At 39.6% G+C, this 19,619-nt stretch overlaps 1 protein-coding gene across 2 annotated transcripts in view; it reads right to left on the bottom strand.

Annotated features, from left to right (window-relative positions):
* The window catches only part of MOXD1 (monooxygenase DBH like 1), a 92,111-nt gene that overhangs the window by 19,594 nt on the left and 52,898 nt on the right, over window positions 1–19,619 (bottom strand). For both annotated transcript variants that reach the window (XM_054024124.1, XM_054024125.1), the window contains 3 exons: window positions 16,387–16,553; window positions 14,590–14,781; window positions 9,334–9,393 (listed from right to left, as the gene is read on the bottom strand). In XM_054024124.1, coding sequence (XP_053880099.1) covers window positions 9,334–9,393; window positions 14,590–14,781; window positions 16,387–16,553 — 419 coding nt within the window. The remainder of the gene's footprint in view (window positions 1–9,333; window positions 9,394–14,589; window positions 14,782–16,386; window positions 16,554–19,619) is intronic.

Here is a 19,619-nt window from a genome sequence, read left to right as displayed (position 1 = left end):
TGAAGATGTTTTAGCAATATAAGTTTATGATTTCTCAGAAAAAGACAGTGATGATAATTAATATGTTAGCTATTGAACTGTATATGAGAAAAGAAAAAATGGACCAATATGGCAAGGTTATTCTGCATATTCAGTTATCAAGGAACAAAAGTCAGTAGTCCTTTTGTAACAAAATACATTAAAAGCCCACTCATTACTCTTATCGGGTATAAAAATAAATGTCAGCAAAAGCAGCTATCAGTATGTTACTGACAGTGAAGTCGGAATAACCTTCCTGCTATTTTACACCTTTGTAGACTTTCATGAACTCTTGTTTTGACACTATTTTCCAAAGTGAGGTAGAGTAAATTCACACTGGGGTGCTGTGAACCCCGCTGCACCAGGAAGAAGCAGTTGGCAATGGGGATGATTCAAGTGCAGCTGTGGGTATTTTATTGTAACACCCGCCCATTAGTTGCTTTTCCCATTGTAGACCACTTCTAGCTCACTGACATGTAGGTCACACTTGTTATACTCAACCATTGAATGCCAAGTCAGTGGAACTACAGTTATAGCATTGCACTTGCTTCCTTTTCCTTCCCATACTATTTCTGTAACCGGGAAATCAAGAGAAGTAATCAAGATGTTGAAATAGAGAGTGCATATTGCCTGAATACAGGAGACAAAATGGAAGCGGTTGAAATCCATGAATATCAGTGAGGGTTACAAGATAGTATATCATGAATCAGTAGCTAAGAGGAATGGAGTGGGGATAATGGTAGCAGAAATATTACAGGATAAGGTACCTAGACATTCTAAAGAAGAGTGACCTGCTGATGAAAGTTAGAATAGCAGTGAGCAGAGAACAAATATTTAATGTTATATGAGGATATGTACCACAAGTTGGTTGTACAATTCAGAGAAGGAAGAATTCCAGGTAGTGCTAGATCAAGTGATAAGTGAAGTACCATAAGCTGAGTACTTGATTATTGGAGCGGATCTGAATGAACATGTGGGAGAATGCAGTGACGGCTACAATTGTCATGGAGGATGAGGCTTTGGAACCAGAACTGAAGCTGGAGAGGATATATTAAAAGGTAGCCAGAGCCCACAGCCTGATTGTTGTCAACACAGGCACCAACTCTCCAATGTCCTTGGGGGTGCTCAACCCCAGGCTCTGCCCTAGGCCCCACCCCAACTCCACCCCTTCCCCCAAATCCCCAACCCTGCTCCACCTCTTCCCGCCCACACCCCACCTCTTCCTGCCCCATTCCGCGCCCTCCCCCAAGTGCGCCGCATCCTCGCCCATGCCCTCTCCCCCCCAGAGTCTCCTGCATGCCACGAAACAGCTGATCGTGGTGGAAGGGAGGTGCAGGAAGAGAGGGGAAGGTGCTGATTGGTGGGGCCCACCAGCGGGAGGGAGGCGCTGGGAGATGGAGGGGGAGGTTGATAGGGGGGCTACCAGTGGGTGCTCAGCACCTACCATTTTTTCCCCATGCGTGCTCCAGTCCTGGAGCAGCCACAGAGTCAGCACCTATGATTGCCAATATATACTTTGTAAAGAGGAAGGGGCACTTATTTACATACAAGCTTGGTGCCAGCAGGTCCCAGATCGATTACATCCTGACAAGAAGAAGAGATTTAAAAAAACATGAGAGACTGTAAAGTGATCCTGAGAGAGCAAATTGAGGAGCTTGTAATGGACCTCTGGGTGAAAAGATTAGTGGGGGACAAAATATGAGTTGAGGAACAAAGGATAAACTGATGGAGGCTTATGGATGGGAGGTTAGTCTGAGAATTAAGGATGAGTTTCCACAGAGATTGGACTATGACCAAACCTACCACAATGATACTAATAAGGTGTTGGGGGAAATAGCCAAAGATATCACAGAAAGTGCACAAGCTGCTTGTGGCCAAACAAAAAGAGGGAAATTGTATGGCAAGGGGACGTGGTGATGGTGGTGGTGGTCTAGTGATGTGCAGGAGGCAGCAAAGAAGAAGGAAAGAATTAAGCAATGGCAGAAAGTCAGAATGGAACAAAGTTATGAGGGATACAAGAAAACAGTAAAAAGAATGGTTGCAGAAGCTAAGCATCAAGCATTTAAAGCCTCAGATGCAAGACACAGGACTTCTATAACAAAGGAAGGGGAAAGGGAATATATAGATTAGCCAAGATTAGGCAAAGAATCATAGAAGACGTGGGAGCTGTAGAAGTGTGTCAAAGATGAAAATGGAAGAGTACTGGTGGAAGACAGTGAAATCATTAGGAGTTGGGCAGCAGTTTTATGAGAAACTACTCAATTAAGAGAACGTGAAGAAACTGTTGAGGCCAGTATGCGCAAAAACCTCACAAAACCTATCATCATGGTGGCGATGCACACAGCACTAAAGATGATGAAATGCAGGAGGGCAGTGGGACTAGACTGTGTACCAACAGAGGCATTTTAAAGTATTAGGCCATGAAGAAGTGGTTATGATGATGAATTTTTTCAACTTAATTCTCAGTATCAGCAAAATGTCCAATGAGTGGAAGAAGAGCACATCAGTCTCTTTTTTCAAGCATAAAAGAGATGTGCAAGAATGTAGTAACTACAGCCCAATCAAATTAATGAGTCATATGATGAAATGGATGGAAGGAATTATCGAGAAAATAGTTTGTGAGGAGCTCGAGCTCATATAAGCGACAACCAATTTGGGTTTATACCAGGAAGGCCAGCAATGGATGCAGTGTTTGCAGCCCAAATATTGCAGAAGAACAGGGAGAAATGCAGAGAATTGCACTTAGTGTTTGTGGATTTAGTGAAGGGTTAGGACAGAGTGCCTAAAGAATTGTTATGTTGGTGCCTACAGTCACATAGTCTGCTACAGATATATTTTCAGATGATCATGGACCTGTTAGGATGCAGCTGTGGCTACAGTGAGGGTAAGTCTATATCAAGGATCAGCCTTAAGCCCTTTCCTCTTTGTGTCTGTAATGGACATCTTGGGGTTGGGCGCGGTGGCACACCTGTAATCCCAGCTACTTGGGAGGCTGAGGCTGGCGGATTGCTCAGGGATTCTGGGTTGCGGTGCACTTTGCCGATCAGGTGTCCAGTGCCACTAACAGCCTCACCAGCAGGTGACTGAAGGACTGGCTAGAACAACACGAATTACATGTTGTGATCGGTGCTCTCTGTGAGGGCTGATGGACCTATGGACACCATGTGACACTTTCTCGGGGTGCCCAAGATTGAATCATCATGTTACCCCCACTCCCTCAGCTAGAGAGAGGCTTGCTGGTGCTAAATTAAGTGTCAGCTCCCTGACATCCCCAGTCTTTTACTCACACACACACAATCTCCAATCCCCAGTCTTTTACTCACACATACAATCTCAACAGGGCTCTGCCAGTCCTTACTTTGCCTTGAAGTTTAACACTTAGTGTATTCCAGTCCCTGAGCTCCTCTGAAGTGTACCCCACTAGTGTCCAGCCCGTCACTGAACACTCACAGTAATTAGCAGGTCTGCTATTCTTGAGGAAACAGTACACACACAGTTTCATTGATACAACTCAGGATCATATCTTTTATACCACCACAGCATGGAGATATAATTATAGTGAAACAATCATAAGTTTATCATCAAAGATTAAGATGTAAGAGATAGTGAGTAACAATAATGGAAACAGAAATGATTAGATATAAAACAAAAGAAAAAGTATAACATGCATCTTAGAGGCTAAACTTAACTTTGACAGGTTAAATTCCTTGTCTAAAGCATCAGAGGGGTAACCGTGTTTTCCTTCCATTATTTCCAACAGATCAACTTGGGATCCCATTTTCATGAATATAATTGTGCTGCCCAACTAATTCCTTAAGTGTAGGATGACAGGGTGTTATCCATGTCCCCAGGTTATAGTCCCAGTAAACCTTTGAAGTGCACCCCCAAACAAGTGGTTCCCCCCTACTGTTCTCTTCTTGTTAAATCTGCATTTAGCTCAGGTTGGTGATTGTGAATGAAACAATGCTCAATTTGTAGTTCAACACACAGATTGATTTCCTGCCAGACCAGAGATGTTTATCAGTTTCTCACCTCTGCTGGGGAATATCAACTTGATACAAAATATAAGGATATATTCAGTATGTAGACATAACTTTTTAAATATGATCAATATGTGCATTCCACAATTACATTAATGGCCAGCATGATCCTGGCTTTCATTTAAGATCTTACTCTACGGATAGATACTATGACAGCAGTAGGTGTAGTGAGTTTGTCAACCTTGATAGGAGTTGCTAACACAGAATAGGGAACCCTTTGCCAGCTGGAACCAAAGGGCCTCTGTCTCACATCTTGATGCGGGAGACTAGGGGAGATGCTCCATGGAGCATGCTTTTCGCCAATAACATTATATTGCACCATTAAGATAAATATGAATTAGAAAAGAATCTAGAACTATAAGAGGCTGCATTAGAAGAAAATGGCTTCTGAATCAGTTGATAAAAGATAGAATCCGTGTGATGCTTCATTAAGAAGCACAACGAGAAGACAATAAAATTAGTTGGTAAAAAAGTTAAAAGCTGTTATGCCAGATTTATGTTACCAATTTGCTTGGGGCATTAGGTAATTAGGCTGAGGCCGCAGGATTTCTAGGGGAGGAGATGACGGAGCACACCAAGTGTTTAAGTTTTAAAGCTTTATTAATAAAATAATAAAATAACAGTGGAGAGTGCTGCGTTTTTTTCCGTTATTTAGAGGAAGGAAGAAAGAGTTAGTGCCCCAAGCCCTAACCCACTTTTATACTTATACCCGCACTAACCGAGGCTGGCCAAGCCTGGGTGTAATGTAAGAGGGGGAGGGGTGGATGGGAGTTTTTGTTTTGTGCACAGGTTCTTTAGGGTTTGCTGTGGATTTTTGACTTGCTTTGGTTTTTGGGAGGGTGTTTTTAAGTTTTGGGGCTTTTGGGGGGGGGTGTTTTGTTTAGGGACCTTTGCTTTTTGTGCTAGTTTAAACTGGCTTTTTGTGGTCTTTTTAGTTTTTTTAAAACACACTGACTTTAGGGACGCAAAATTTTTTTGTTGTTGTTGGCTTTTTCTGTTTTGCTTGTTTTTGCAGTTTTGCTTAGCTTAGTTTGTTGGTTTTTTATGGCTGGCTAGGGTTGGATAAGATATGAATGGAGCTGCAGACTTTTTGCCATGACCTTGGACCGGGGTCAGCGTTTTATTTTTAGACTGAGCTAGCTGAAGTGTTGAGTTAACTTGTTTTTTGCCTTTTTTTTTTTTTTTTTTTTTTTTTTTTGCCTTTTTGCAACCTGCAAAGGAATTTTTTATTTTATATTTATATTTTTAACCCTTTTTAAAATGCCTTGCGATGCTTGCAACAGCATTAGCAATATACAATTAAATACCTTGGTTCATTGTTGAGCCATGATGGGAATGGGGATGTAGATGTTGGGAGCTGCATGAAGAACACTTGATGTAAATGGAGGGAATTGATGGGAATTCTCTGCGATAAGAATATGACACAAACTAAAAGCAATGTGTGTAAGATCATGATTAAGCCAGCTATGGCGTATGGGTCAGAATGCTGGCCAAAAAGGAAGAGAGAAGAACACCTACTTTACATTGCTGAAATGAGAATGTGCAGATGGACACTGTGTAAGATGAGAGCTGATAGGCTACTTACTGAAACAGTATGAGCCAGGATGCAGGAAGTCACCCTTTTGGAAAAGAAGAGGGAGTATCGACTAAGATGGTTGAGTCACATGAGACAATGAAATGTGGGATATGTTGGCCAGAGAGTACAAGAGCTATAGTAGTCACAGGACAAAGACCACAAGGAAGACCTAGAAGAAAAGTGGTTTGAGATGCTGAAGTAGGACATGAAGAAGGCTGGTGTCTGCTTGGAAGAGGCACTCAACCAGAGCACTTAGAGGCAAAGAACAAGAGCTGCTGACCCTGATTGATGGGAGAAGGCAAAGACGAAGAAGACTATTTCTGTAACCTTTTGCATTATAGTTTGGCCCAGAGACTTACATGGAAGTTGCCAGCACTTAGTTTAGGTTTCTCCAAAATGAATTTGCTCCAAACTGCAAGTGCTCCCATGTGGCACTGTCATATCCAACCACTAACTTAAAATTATAAAAGACCCAAGAGTACTTCCATTCTAAAAGACTTTACTACATTTGAAAAGAATGGTCGAGAGTCTCTCTCGCTCTCTCTCTCTATATATATATGGTCCCCCTTACAGTAAATTATTATTATTATTAATGGAGATATCCCATCTCCTAGAACTGGAAGGGACCTTGAAAGGTCATCGAGTCCAGCCCCCTGCCTTCACTAGCAGGACCAAGTACTGATTTTGCCCCAGATCCCCAAGTGGCCCCCTCAAGGATTGAACTCACAACCCTGGGTTTAGCAGGCCAATGCTCAAACCACTGAGCTATCCCTCCCCCCCTCAGTAGTATCTGAGCACCTCCCAAGTATTTGAAGATCTATCCTTAAAACACCACTGTGAGGTAGGGCAGTTGTATTATCCCCATTTTCAGACACAGACAGAATTGAGATACAGAGAGATCAGTAACTCAAGTGTGGCATTTATCCCCAGCTTTGGCTTGGGACAGTACAGAACTGTACCACACAGGGGGACCACCAGAAGGCATTCAGTCTCAGTTGCAATGAAGTGGCAGCCGGGAGCACAATAATAATGTGTTACCCCTTTAATTTTTTTTTTTTAATTTTTTTTATTTTCTTCTCAGGAGGAGTACAAAACCAAACAAGCAACACATCTTTAATGGCTGCAAAATACTGCCCTATAGCCTGGCCAGCCAGATCTTCTGTCCAGTGTATAAGAGGGGGCAAAGCCCCGGTTCTATCTACCTTCCTCCTGTACTTTTTCTGCCAAGATCTACTGCAGGGACCATCTTGATACTAGCCTCTGTGCATCCTAAGTTCATTCACTGCAATTCTGATCAGCCCTCACCCTGTCCATTCAAGGGACGGCAGGGTGTGCCTTATTCCCTCCCACCCCACTATGCAGCCATGTAAGGAACATCGCAATCTAACTTCAAATGACTTGCTGAAGGTCACACTGGAAATCCCTATCAAAACTGGAATTGAACTCAGCAACAAGCAAAAGCTACTTGGAATAACTAAATGTCAAATGCTGCTTGCAAGCACTCCCACTGATTTCACGGAATCACAGACGCTAGAGATGGAAAAGACTTAAAAGAGTATCCAGACTTCAGTGAAAGTACACCTGGGACTGAGATAAACAGGAACTGGCCCTAAAACTGGTACATGAAGGCAAACCTAAAAATATGTCCTATTGAATAATTTAACCCTGATTGGTTGCCTACAACTGATAAACAACAACAAGATACTGACAGATTCAATTCTGTACAAAGATTAACAATGGTTTGGTAATTTTTCCATTTGACATTTTTTTGTTTTTCCTAATCTTAAAGCCTTAAGCCATGTTTTGCTAAAACAAATTCAAGTTGTGTAATTCCATACTGGCATTCCATTTCATATAGCTCCAGGTATGAATTATTACTATCTTGCTCTGTGACATAATAGGGTGGAAGAACAGAATGTAAAATAAAATTGCAGTATTCAGTCTAATGATATATTTTCTCACCACAAAAGGTATTTTAGTACCAGAGAGCACAGTTTAATTATTAAACACCTTCTGAGTTAAGAGTGCATAACCAAGGAATAGGTAACAGAGTGACTCATTACTACTGTTAAAGTTTTCTAAGCTTGGATGGTAGATATATGGCTCTAACTAAGATATAGACAATGCATCAAAAATTAAAGACATCTTTGTAAAAGATGCAATTCTCATTTTTTGTTTACTTATCTGTCTCCTGAAATATACATATTTCACTTGTAACGGTAAACCATAATTCAATAGCCTAATACCTATGTACTGTCTAGAGTGCCCTAACTAGGTTCCTAATTATCCTGCTCTACACACAGACATGCAGCTCCTCAGGTTTCAACTCTAGGAATTTCTGACTTACTTTATCCTCGGGGGGAGGGGCCAGTGCCAGAGCAGAAAAGATCAGAGGTTGGTACAGAGCAGAAAAGATCAGAGAATCTGTGAGTAGTTTCAGTCCTAATGCTGAAGATCTTAAGCCCCTCTGGCACAACTCCAGGCCCCACACATCCTTCATCTTGCCAATGATTTCCCTGCCACGCTGTGTTCTGGGACCCTCCTCTGATGAGACTCACAAAGCACAGGGAGACCTTCACTGCTGGAAAATCTTTTGGATTTGGAAGGCAGCATGCCCTCTGGAGTAGCTGCTCTTTGAGCTCAACCTCCATGACCCAACATGTCTCAAAAATCCATCCCCCTCCCATCTACACAGTAGTCTCATGTAGGATTTCCACAGGCTCTGCAGGAAAAGGTTGCCTAGGTGGTGCTCCCCACTTTTACATGCATTGGCCACATTTGGACCTCAATCCTGCAAAGACTTACTCGGGTGCATAGGTCAATAGGATTATTTACAATGTGTAAAATTAATCATATGCATGAGTCTTTGCAGAATTAGATCCTTGGCTGGTATTTGCATGCTTTCACTCCCCTCCATATAGTGCATATTTGAGCCTAGGATGATTCTTTATGATTAGGTTGAGCAGTAAACACAGACTCAAAATACAACAGTCTAACTACCAAGACTATGTAGTGCCTAAACATGCATACACATTTAATTGTCTAATTACTATGAGTCAGACACTGGCTTTGGAGTCCCTATTCAGTCTTTTTATTAGGCAAAACATCCAGATGAAATCAATGGGTTTTTTGTCTGAGGACAGACTAAGTAAGGATTCCAGAATTTGACTCACATTAATTAGGCAGTTGAGAGCTCACATATTTTCAAGCACTAAATAGACTTGGTAGTTAGGATTGCATATTTTGATTCTATATTTACTGCTTAACCTAGTAATAAAATATTATGCCAACCCCCCAAATTTCCCACTTTTGTATTATATGGAGGAGACAAATTGATGTAAATATCATCCAGTTGTGCTGATATATGGATGTTTTGCCTGGGAATAGATTTAATAAGAGCATTAATTGTTTCTTATTTTAATGAGGAATAAAAAAGAGCCAGAACAAGCATTGTCTCATGAAAGATCAAACTTCCAAAGGGAAGACTGGTACCTTACTTGCATGCTATACAGTTACAATTAGAGAACGTTAAATGATATATAGTAATTTCTGCATAAATCCATAAGTAGCCTATCAGTTAATAATGCTTTACTCTTCATAATATCAAATTATTTTTGCTTCCAAATGAGAACATATCACTTATGTATTTATTTCAAAGAAATATGCCTTCGGTGTCAACCCATTTGAAAGTTTCCTTACCCATGTCATACGTATTCGATCTACAGTGCTGTAGCGACATTCCGTGATTAAATTATCCCCCTGAAACACAAAATATAAGAAGTTCACAGTTATGAAGTTTAATAACATTTGGTTCAGATGATGATTTACTATTGCAAAAGTTTAACAAATAATGGTCAGAACACTGGAATCCAGGGATTTGAATTTTTGAAGGAGCAGAGGATAAGTACATTAGCCCAGACTAAAACTTTGGTAGCTTAGTTAATTCATTATTCATTATCCTTAGAGGGTGTAAATTAGTGTAGCGCCATTGACTTAAATGAAGGTATGTCAATTTACACCAGCTGAGAATCTAATCCATTATTTGTCCTGCAGTAGCACCCAAAAGCTCCAGTCACGACCAAGGCCCTCACACATAGGAAGATGTGGTTCTTGTTACAAATTCCTTACAATCTATGAGTATGGATATTTTGTTTGTGGTAAATCCTCTCACCAATTTCAATGGGACTACCCGTGTGAATAAGGAAAAGATTTTCCCTATCATAAAAGCACCATATTGTTTGCCATGATTGGCAGTCTCACCTCAAGAGAATCCTGAGCTTGGTATGGCAGGAGGTGTGGTGAGCTAATGATTGAAATGAATTGACAGATTTATATGGAAAAGATTGCACATTTTCTGTCGTTAGTATGTTCAATTAATTCTTCATTTTCATGACAACTAAATTGCTCTACCTTGTTTTTAAATAATAAAAAGCAGTAGCTCACGGAATAACTAATCTTCTATACAAAATCAAATGCAGTCTACATGTCCCTATGCAAAGCAATATGGATCAGAAATTATAACACCGGACTTATGAGAGGTGCAGAAGTACTGACTGGACACATTTGTATTAGCCTTGTGGGAAATTCTTGTCTAACCTTTAATTAGAGGAGTTCAGGGCTCTCACATGCTTGTTTATTCATTGACTGAGTTGTTAAATGATTACTAAAAAGAGGGAAACCTACTTTTTCTGAGGAATATTTTTTATCCCTTAAAGAAGATGGTGCCAGAGTGTCTGCAGCCACTGCCCCTCACAAAGTAGTCCTAAGATTTGAAGAATTCAGTGCTACAGGGCATAGGCCTGCTACTTAAAAAAGGTGTATTTTGTTAGCCACCAATAACCCCTCCCCCCCCAAAAAGGAGAGGAAACTGAAAGGGTTGGGTAATAGAATCATGGATTTAGAAAATTCCTCTTCTGGCCTTAGCGATTTAAAAAACAAAACAACAACAACAACAACAACAAAAGCCTACAACTTTTCCTGTAAGTGGATGTAGAGAACAGGATAGAACTAGAAATATGATACTTTGGGGAATTTCAGAGCACACCAGTTCTGGGGATTTTAATGTTTATTTGCATATGGATAGCTGAGTTATTTAGCCCTTATCTGCTGATTTAATTTCTCTTGAAATGGTCAGGAGATTACCTACCAGAAGGTCTGAATCCACCTCTGCCTATGTCATTCTGATAGTGTGTACACCTTTACAGCTTTGTACTTAAATTATGTAATTAGTTGTGAAATGGATAAAGTGGACTTATTGGTTCTATAAGCAGTCATCATCCTAACTAAACTCTGACTCTTTGAAGAAGATATATATACCTAAGAACAAGGTCAAGAAGGAGGTGGGAGGCAAACTAGTAGAGAGTCTCTGAGTAAAGGGTAAAAAATAGGGGTGACGTCATGGTAGGGATTTGCTATAGACCATCAAATCAGGAACAGGAGGTGGATGAGGCATTTCTAGAACAAACAACAGAAATATCCAAAACACAAGACCTGGTAGTAATGGGGGACTTTAACTACCCAGACATCTGCTGGAAAAGTAATAGGGCAAAACACAATATTTCCAATAAATTCTTGGGAATGTATTGGGGAGAACTTTGTATTCCAGAAAGTGGAGGAAGTAACAAGGAGGACAGCCATTTTAGACTTGATTCTGACCAACAAGGAGGAATTGGTAGCAAACATGAAGGTGGAAGGCAATTTGGGTGAAAGTGATCAGGAAATTATAGATTTCATGGTTCTAAGGAAAGGAAAGAGTGAGAGTAGCAGAACAAGGACAACTGACTTCAAAAAAGACGACTTTAACAAACTCAAGAGAACTGGTAGGTAAGGTCTCATGGGAAGAAAATCTAAGGGAAAAAGGAGTTCAGGAAAGCTGACAGTTTCTCAAAGAGGCAATAACTGCAAGCTATCCTGATGTGAAGAAAAGACAGAAAGAATAGTAAGAGGCCAATATGGCTCCATCAGGAGCTCTTTAATGACCTGAAAATCAGAAAGAAATGCTACAAAAAGTGGAAAGATGGACAAATTGCTAAGAAGGAGTACAAAAGAACAGCACAAGTATGTAGGAACAAAATCAGAAAGGCTAAGGCACAAAATGAGTTATACACCTAACAAGGGAAGTAAAAGCCAATAAGAAGAGGTTCTTTCAATACATTAGGAGCAAGAGAAAGATGAAGGAAAGTCTACGTCTTCTCTTAGTGGGGAAAAAGAGTTAATAATTGATGACACAAAAAAAGCTGAGATGTTAAATGCCTATTTTGCTTCAATCTTCACTAAAATGTTAATATGACCAGATACTTATCACAATTAATATTAACAGTATGGGGGAAGGAATGCAAGTCAAAATAGGGAAAGAACAGGTTAAAGAATATTTAGATGAGTTAGATGTATTCAAGTTTGCAGGACCTGATGAAATTCTTCTTAGGGTACTTAAGGAACTAGCTGAAGCAATCTCAGAACCATTAACAATTATCATGGAGAACTGGAGCATAAGTGAAAACTAGAGAAGGGCAAAGATAGTACCTATCTTTAAAGTGGGGAACAAAGGTAACCCAGGGAATTATAGACCAGTCAGTCTAACTCTGATACTTGGAGAGATATTGGTACAAATTATTAAACAAACAATTTATGAGTTCCTAGATTATAATAAGGTGACAAGGAATAGCCAAAATGGATTTGTCAAGAACAAAGCATGCCAAACCAACCTAATTTCCTTCTTTGGCCTAGTGGATAAGGGGGAAGCAGTGGACATGATATATCTTGATTTTAGTAAGACTTTTGATACAGTCCCACATGACAGTCTCTTAAACAAACTAGGGAAATGTGAAATTATTACATGAATTTACTATATGGTGGGTGCACAACTGGTTAAAAAGCCCTATTCAAAGAATAATTGTCAATGGTTTGTTGTTAAACTGGGAGGGTATATCTAGTGGGGTCCTGCAAGGGTCAGTCCTCGGTCCAGTACTATTCACCATTTTAATTAATGACTTGGATAATGGAAATTGGCAAAGCTCCATTGATGTCAGTGGAACTATGCTGATTTACACTAGCTGAGTACCTGGCCCTTTGAGTACAGGTAGTTATAGAATATCCAGCAAAGCTTTCTTTGGTTGGTGATTAGCTCTTCTAGTTTCAAATGCATCATAAGCTTCTAATACTTGCAGAGAACAAATAGTATGAACTCAACAACTCCAAGGAACAGCACATGCAGGAACAGACAGAGAGACTGATAGGAATGTCTCAGAATACTTTGAATTAATTGTTCTACCATACTGTCAATAAGCAATATTATTAATTATATGTATTGTGGTAGCAGTAATATTGGAATCATTGGGTATCAAATTATGATATTTTAGATGCTCATGATTCATATTATAGCAGGCATAGACCAGAGCCACTTTAAAGAAGGTTGAATTCCAACTTTCATTCTAACCCTCTCTTTTTGAGTTGCTCATAATATACTCAAGCAAATGTGCTTTTCAGTCTCTTTTCTATATATTTCTGTTTATTCTTTAATCTAAAAGGGACTTTTCTCTATAATTTGCATACAGGCTTTTTCTATAAAGGTATTCAAACTTCTAATCCTCTCCCAGCCCCCATTTTCTCCTTTCCAAACCCCTGCACCTCTTCTCTGGAGATGGAAGCAGTGCTTTCTCTTTTGAAGTCCCACTGGACTGTTAGCAGTCAGACTTCAAAAAGAAAATACTGCTCTCCCCTGCAAGCACAGCTGCACCTGAGAAGTGGCCAGGCTTTGAATTGGAAGCTAGATAAAGGTTCCCATTTCAGTTTCTTACCTTAGAAGGGCAAGTATCAAAGGAACCTGGTATGGGGGAGGAGAGATAGAGATGAAGGGGATTGTGAAGGGAAGACTGACAGTTTTAAGCTAACATTCAGTCACTCTGGAGGCCTTTTCTTGTAACTTTCAACTTACTTTCTGTTATAGGCCCCAATTCTGAAAAAATTACCAGGTGCTTAACTTTACCCATATGTGTCCATCCCATTGAAGTCAACGGGACTGCTCCCCCTGCATGAAGATAAGCACATGATGAACTGCTTTGCTGGATCTTGACTGGAATGCTCAGAGCCCTGCAGAATCGAGCCCTCAGTCTGTAGCCTCTCTGCCAAGACTGCCAAAAAGTTGCCAGTCGGAGCTAACAAGAGCTGAGTGAATAATCTGTAATGAATTTAGACTCTTTCTTCTCATGGAATGTCTGCAAATAGATGGTGATTGAATTGAATGTATTTGTTAATAAAAAGTGTTGAAGATTTTTGTATTTTTTTAAATTGTGCATTATATTATTTATTTATTTTACAATGCTCAGGAGTGTGCTAAGTGCCTCAGTGAAAATAAGACATCATGATTTCTTGCCCCAAGGAGATTCAGTTACTCAGTGAAGGTCAATGCAGAGCATGATGGAGTAATGAAGTTTTTCCCCTTTAGCAATAAATAAAAAATTTAAAATAAATGGAAGACTTAGTTGACTGATTTCCTGTCTGTGTGAGGTTGAACATAAACAGCTCTTTGCAAGTACTTGATAGTCAAGATGTGTTGTGTTAGTTACAATTGGTCAGAAAAGCCATATGGTGTTGTTTTCTTTCCCTGACTGGATGAACGCACCAAAAAATTGGCACACTCACATATGAGAGTTTAAAATGTGCTTTCCACAAACATTTGTGACAATAAAACTCAATTACTCAAATGTTTGTAGAAACCAAACACACAAGAGATCAGAACATGGTCAAAGAATATTATTTAAAAAATTAGGTAAATATTCATGGGATATTGTTTAGGGTATTTTCCCAACTCTAATGTGATGGTGGTTTTGTGAAAAGCAGGAAAGTGAGTAAGACAGAAAAGTCATTTCACAAGCAAAATTAGTCCTAACTGTGAACAAAATATTAGTCACTGTGGCTCACAAACTATGGTCAGGGGAAGAATTAAGAGATTCATACAGGCAAGATAGTTCTTTCTTCCTTTAGATACTGAAATTCCTGAAAATTGAAGTCAAACTCATCATCATAAGCAAGCAGCTTCTGTTCTTCACCCTTGCGGAAGTGACGCATCCTGATGGCTCTGCCAGCAAGATGGGCATGGAGAAGAACAGCAAACACATGAATCCCACTTGGCCTCTCAGCATCCAAGGCCTGACAAAGGGAAACCAACAAAACTGTCAGTACATCACAAGCAGAAAAGGTAAACAGATGAATGAGAATGTTAAATATATAAATGCACTGTATGTTTCCTCAGTTTATAGTAATATAAGCAGTGTGCAATATGGAGAAAGAGCAAATATAAAATACCAAATGAAAACTGAATTGCCATTGTACAATAAAAACAATAATTTAAGCGGTATTTATTAGACTTTGATGCACATATGTAGCTCTCATTACAATTAATTGGAATGCCACGTTCCCAGTACACAACCAATAGAATCTGACCTTTAAAATACAGTTTTTAAAATGGTATGTTAATTTCATAGCTACAGGCTGCATATGAGTGTGTCTTTATTGTGACAAATGATTTTCAGTTTGTTACCACATTACTAGAAAGCACATGCAAAGACAGGCAGTTTAAGATGAAAGTTTGGAATTACTGTTTAAAATGTTCTTCTGCCCAACTGCAGGTGAGCTGATACCAGAATACTGCCGAATTAAGTCTAAAGTTTTCATTCCAGGCCAAAACAATTTTAAAGTATTCTTTGACAGATTAGCACAGAAGATTGGTAAATCTGATTCAGTCCTATCTGGCACACACATCCCCAAATTCCAAGTGGTGTGAGTGTTTCAAACACAGATCTAAACGTACTCTGGGGTCCTGATTTCTGTTTAGATTGAAAACTGGAAAGCACATGTTTTCCAGATTCGTTTCACATGTGGCCTTAGATGGCAGCAACCTCACAAGAACAGATCTTATCGTTTTTAGGCTGAAATTTGCTACAACCACCAACACCACCATCTTGGTACTGTCAGTTGCATACCCAAATCCTCGCGCTAGTTTGGCCTTAAACCCAAACCATAGCTTAAATTAACGATACATTCAAACTTGTCCCAACTCTAGATAGGACAAAATATCAACGAGAGTATTATATAGTACCTTGATCACTGGTTTCATACCATATCTCAATAACACAAAGTGGAACAGAATCCTCTCCTCAAAACTACATTAAAGGTCTTTTAATGAAACTGAGACTGTACAATTTAATACTTTGGGACACAGCAAAACCTCAGTACCTGTATCTTAACCAGTCTTCATTGATTGATCTAACACTGTTTTTCAGACTGTGACTTCAATACATAGAACATTTAGCTTTTGCATAGATCTTAGTTAATCTCTGTCCACAAGTCTTCATGGTTAGCTTTCTATACAATGATGTCTTTGCTCTGCAGAGTGAAATGTTTTATCTAGTATTATATTAAAAAGTGTATAAAATATTAAATTATTTTATATAATACTTCATTATATGGTATCAATATTTACAACTGAAATATTGAATGTTACAAATTCAACTTCATAGAATAATCTCAGCACAGAGAAAATCATAATTTAAAAAATACTAAAAATTCTATTGTTTGAAAAGGAGGTACTTATATCCAAAAAGATCCAAAGTTTTGGTATCTAGTAAGTGGCAAATGCCTTTGCTCAAGTTACTTTAACTAATATTTGTTATTCTTCCCAAGAAGTTAATTTAAAAATGCCATCACAAATTAATACTGAGACCAAAACCTAATAGCATTAGACAGGACACATACTTCTTCGAGACATTCCAGAGTGCAGTGACCTTCTGACATGAATTCAGGCATGCCCGGTGGGATATTGTGGAAGAGGCTAACCCAGACACCAGCTTCAATAACCCCAGCATCATATTTCCGTAAATCTGTAGTATAAAATAGCCTCAGTCCAGAGTTATCTATCAAACCTGCAACAAAAGAGCATTGTCAACTGTGGCTAAAAATCAGGATAAAAAAATTCCAATCACAGAGTTTCTCTCAGATAAACTCTTTGTTCATAAATTTTTACATGAAAATCATGCAAGGGAGGTTTTAAATTGGAAATGGGTTAAATATTTTACAGGAATCAGAGAAGCAATAAATAAAGGTAACTCACAAGAAAGTGGTCAAATAAGGTATGTTGATATCTGAATCACATTAACCTGTATGAAAAATGTTTGTCATACTCCTCTTAGTCGTTTACATGGAAATTAAAGGGTACAAAAGCAGATTATGGGCAATCTTTGAAAGTGAATAATAAAATCTCAAAAGGCAGAATGTGTGATTTTAAAATAAAATATTTGAAAAGCAGCTCAACGCATTTTGGAGGGTTTTAGATAATAGACATCTATTTTCATCCAGTTGTAAGTTTCTTTATCCCTTCGTAACATCTGTGGTATATTTCCTCTCTGTTGGCTTGACTGTAAAGAAACCTTTTAGATTGCAGCCAGGGCTGGCACTACCCATTAGGCGATCTAGGCGGTCGCCTAGGGCGCTACAATTTGGGGGGTGGCAACCGCAGTGGTATTTCGGCGGTGGGACCTTCTGCTGCCTCTGTGGGGGGCGTCATTTTGGGGCGGGACCTTCCGCCACCTAGGGCGGCAGGAAAGCTGGCGGCTCTCCTGATTGCAGCATGTCACTGGAGACAAAGCAAGCCTCTTTTGCAACTTCTTTGTTCCCTGTCAGCTCCAGGAGCCTTTAATGATGAACATGATTATTCACTGTATAAATCTCAGAGAGAGGAGGGACAACTAGATAAGGATATTTTGGTGCTACAATCAGGGACATCTCTAGATTTTTGCTATACTCTGTGCACACCATTGTTTTGTGGTAGTCAATGTACTATGGGTGTTGAGCTTCCTGTGAAAGTGCTAAGGACATGTTGTTTTTCTAGCCTGACACATGTCTATATTAATATGAAGTCACTGAAGGAAGCTAAGCCTTATGTATAAAGACTGACAATTTATAAGAGTCAAACTGATATTTGTCCAAGACCATTTCATACATCAAAATGTATAGTCACGTTTATGTATTTATTTACCTCATCACAATTCATTCCAGTCAAAAGTCAATTTAGTGCCTCTGATTATTTATCTTTGTATTAGGTATTCTTATTAGACAGGATATAATAGAAAAGAATATGCCTTCCTTATGTGTTAATTTTTTATGATCATTTCTGTCACTTCCTTCTTTGATTTCTCCCCCCTTTTAAAATATTTGCCTTAGAAAATTAAAAATGCAAGTAAATTAACAAGAATGTCAAAGAAGGCAAGAAACTTTCCAGTGACTTGTACAGTTCTTCTAAGAAACAGAACAGACATGATGCCTGCAACCATATATTACATCAATACAATATTATTAGCTGGCGATGTTAAGACAGATCTTTCCCTATCTACGAATAGTTTTTCTAAAGTGCCCATTCAAAGTATGCAAGATCTAAACTGTGTAATTGTTTGGGGACCTGGAGTATCATCTTGGAGTATCATCCAGTTTTTACAAGTTTGAGTTGGCAAACTGAATGTAAGATATGTCCTGATTTTTCCATGTCTATGCTATACACGACGAGTTACTATTGTTGATCTACAGTACAGTGCATGACTTACAACCTCTTCAGAGGTGACAAGGGAGCCAGCAACATATTGATTTTTAATACTTGTAGTACTTGGGACTCTAAATTGACTTTTTTTTCTGAGCTCCTTGTAGGATCTCATCTCTTTGGAGCACCAATGTATTCTGAGTTTGGGTGGGTTTTTTTGGTCTTCTTCTGAAGCATCAGAGATGGCTATGGCTGGAAATGGGACACTGGATAGGGTGGCCCAATGCTCTGAGGTGGGTCTGAGCATTCTCTCTCTCAGGGGCTTAGCTGGTTGGTTCTTGATCCCATGCTCAGAGTCTAACTAATTGCCATATGTGGGGACGGGCAGGAATTTTCTCCCCAAGTCAAATTGGCAGTGACCTGGGGAGGGGGGGAGGGGCAGGTTGCCTTCCTTTGCAGCATGAAGTGCAAGTCACTTGCCAGGATTATCTGGGATTATGATCTCAGTTAATCATTTCCCTGCCACTGCAGGGGCCTCAGGCATTGATGTACCTTGTTCCCTCGTATTCTCTGCCTGTGGCAAATAATAACTTAGTGTCGTGTGGACTGTAATACTTTGGTCTAATTTTGGTTGTTTAGTTTAGTGTGGAGGTGCTAGGTGGTGCTGATGGCTTGTGGTAGCAGGAGATCAGAATAGATGATCTGGTGATCCCTTCTAGCTTTAACCTCTATGACCTCATTGCTCCAGAATACGTTATTTTGTACAGTCAAGCCTCTTTATTGTCAATGTCAAAATGACAAACCTTTTTCTGGCAATATCTGAGAGTTTCCAATGAGATTTTCAAACAAAACCTTCCTCAACACAAAAATTAAGGGTAACATTTTCACAATTGCCTAAGTGACTTAGTAGGTTTGCCAACCCTCCAGGATAATTCCTGGAGACTCCAGGACAAAAGATTAATCTTTAATTAAAGATAATGTCACGTGATGAAAGCTCCAGGAATTCATCCAACCAAAGTTGGCAACCCTACTTAGGAGTCCCATTTTTAAAAGTGGTTTAGGCACTTAGGAGCGTAAGTAAGTCAATTATTCTTAGGCTCCTAAATCATTTTTGAAAATGTTACCCTCAATCCCTCAGTGGAGGCATTGGCTAAGATTCTGTTCTGCAACGCCAGCAGGAACCGCACAAAAGATATAGTATAGAAAGAGGGAGGACAGATGTGACTTTATGACAATTCTGTGCCCTCAAGATTCTAGTCTGGTCCAGTAGCCAGGAGTTGTTCTAATAATTGACAGCATCCTTCCCATAGCATTGTGCACTATAGGCCCTCACCCCTTTGCTCCTTGCATGCCTCCTGCAGCAGAGCATGCAGTAGTGATGGGGGGTGGCAGCATAGGGCCACCTTTGGTGTTATCCATACTGTGCCTCCACTGGGCACATTTTCCCTTGTCTCTTGCT

The sequence above is a fragment of the Malaclemys terrapin genome, chromosome 3, assembly GCF_027887155.1.
Source record: "Malaclemys terrapin pileata isolate rMalTer1 chromosome 3, rMalTer1.hap1, whole genome shotgun sequence".
NCBI lineage: Eukaryota > Metazoa > Chordata > Testudines > Emydidae > Malaclemys > Malaclemys terrapin.
The sequence above is the reverse complement of the archived record's forward strand: the minus strand, read 5'-3'. Positions and strand labels throughout refer to the sequence as shown.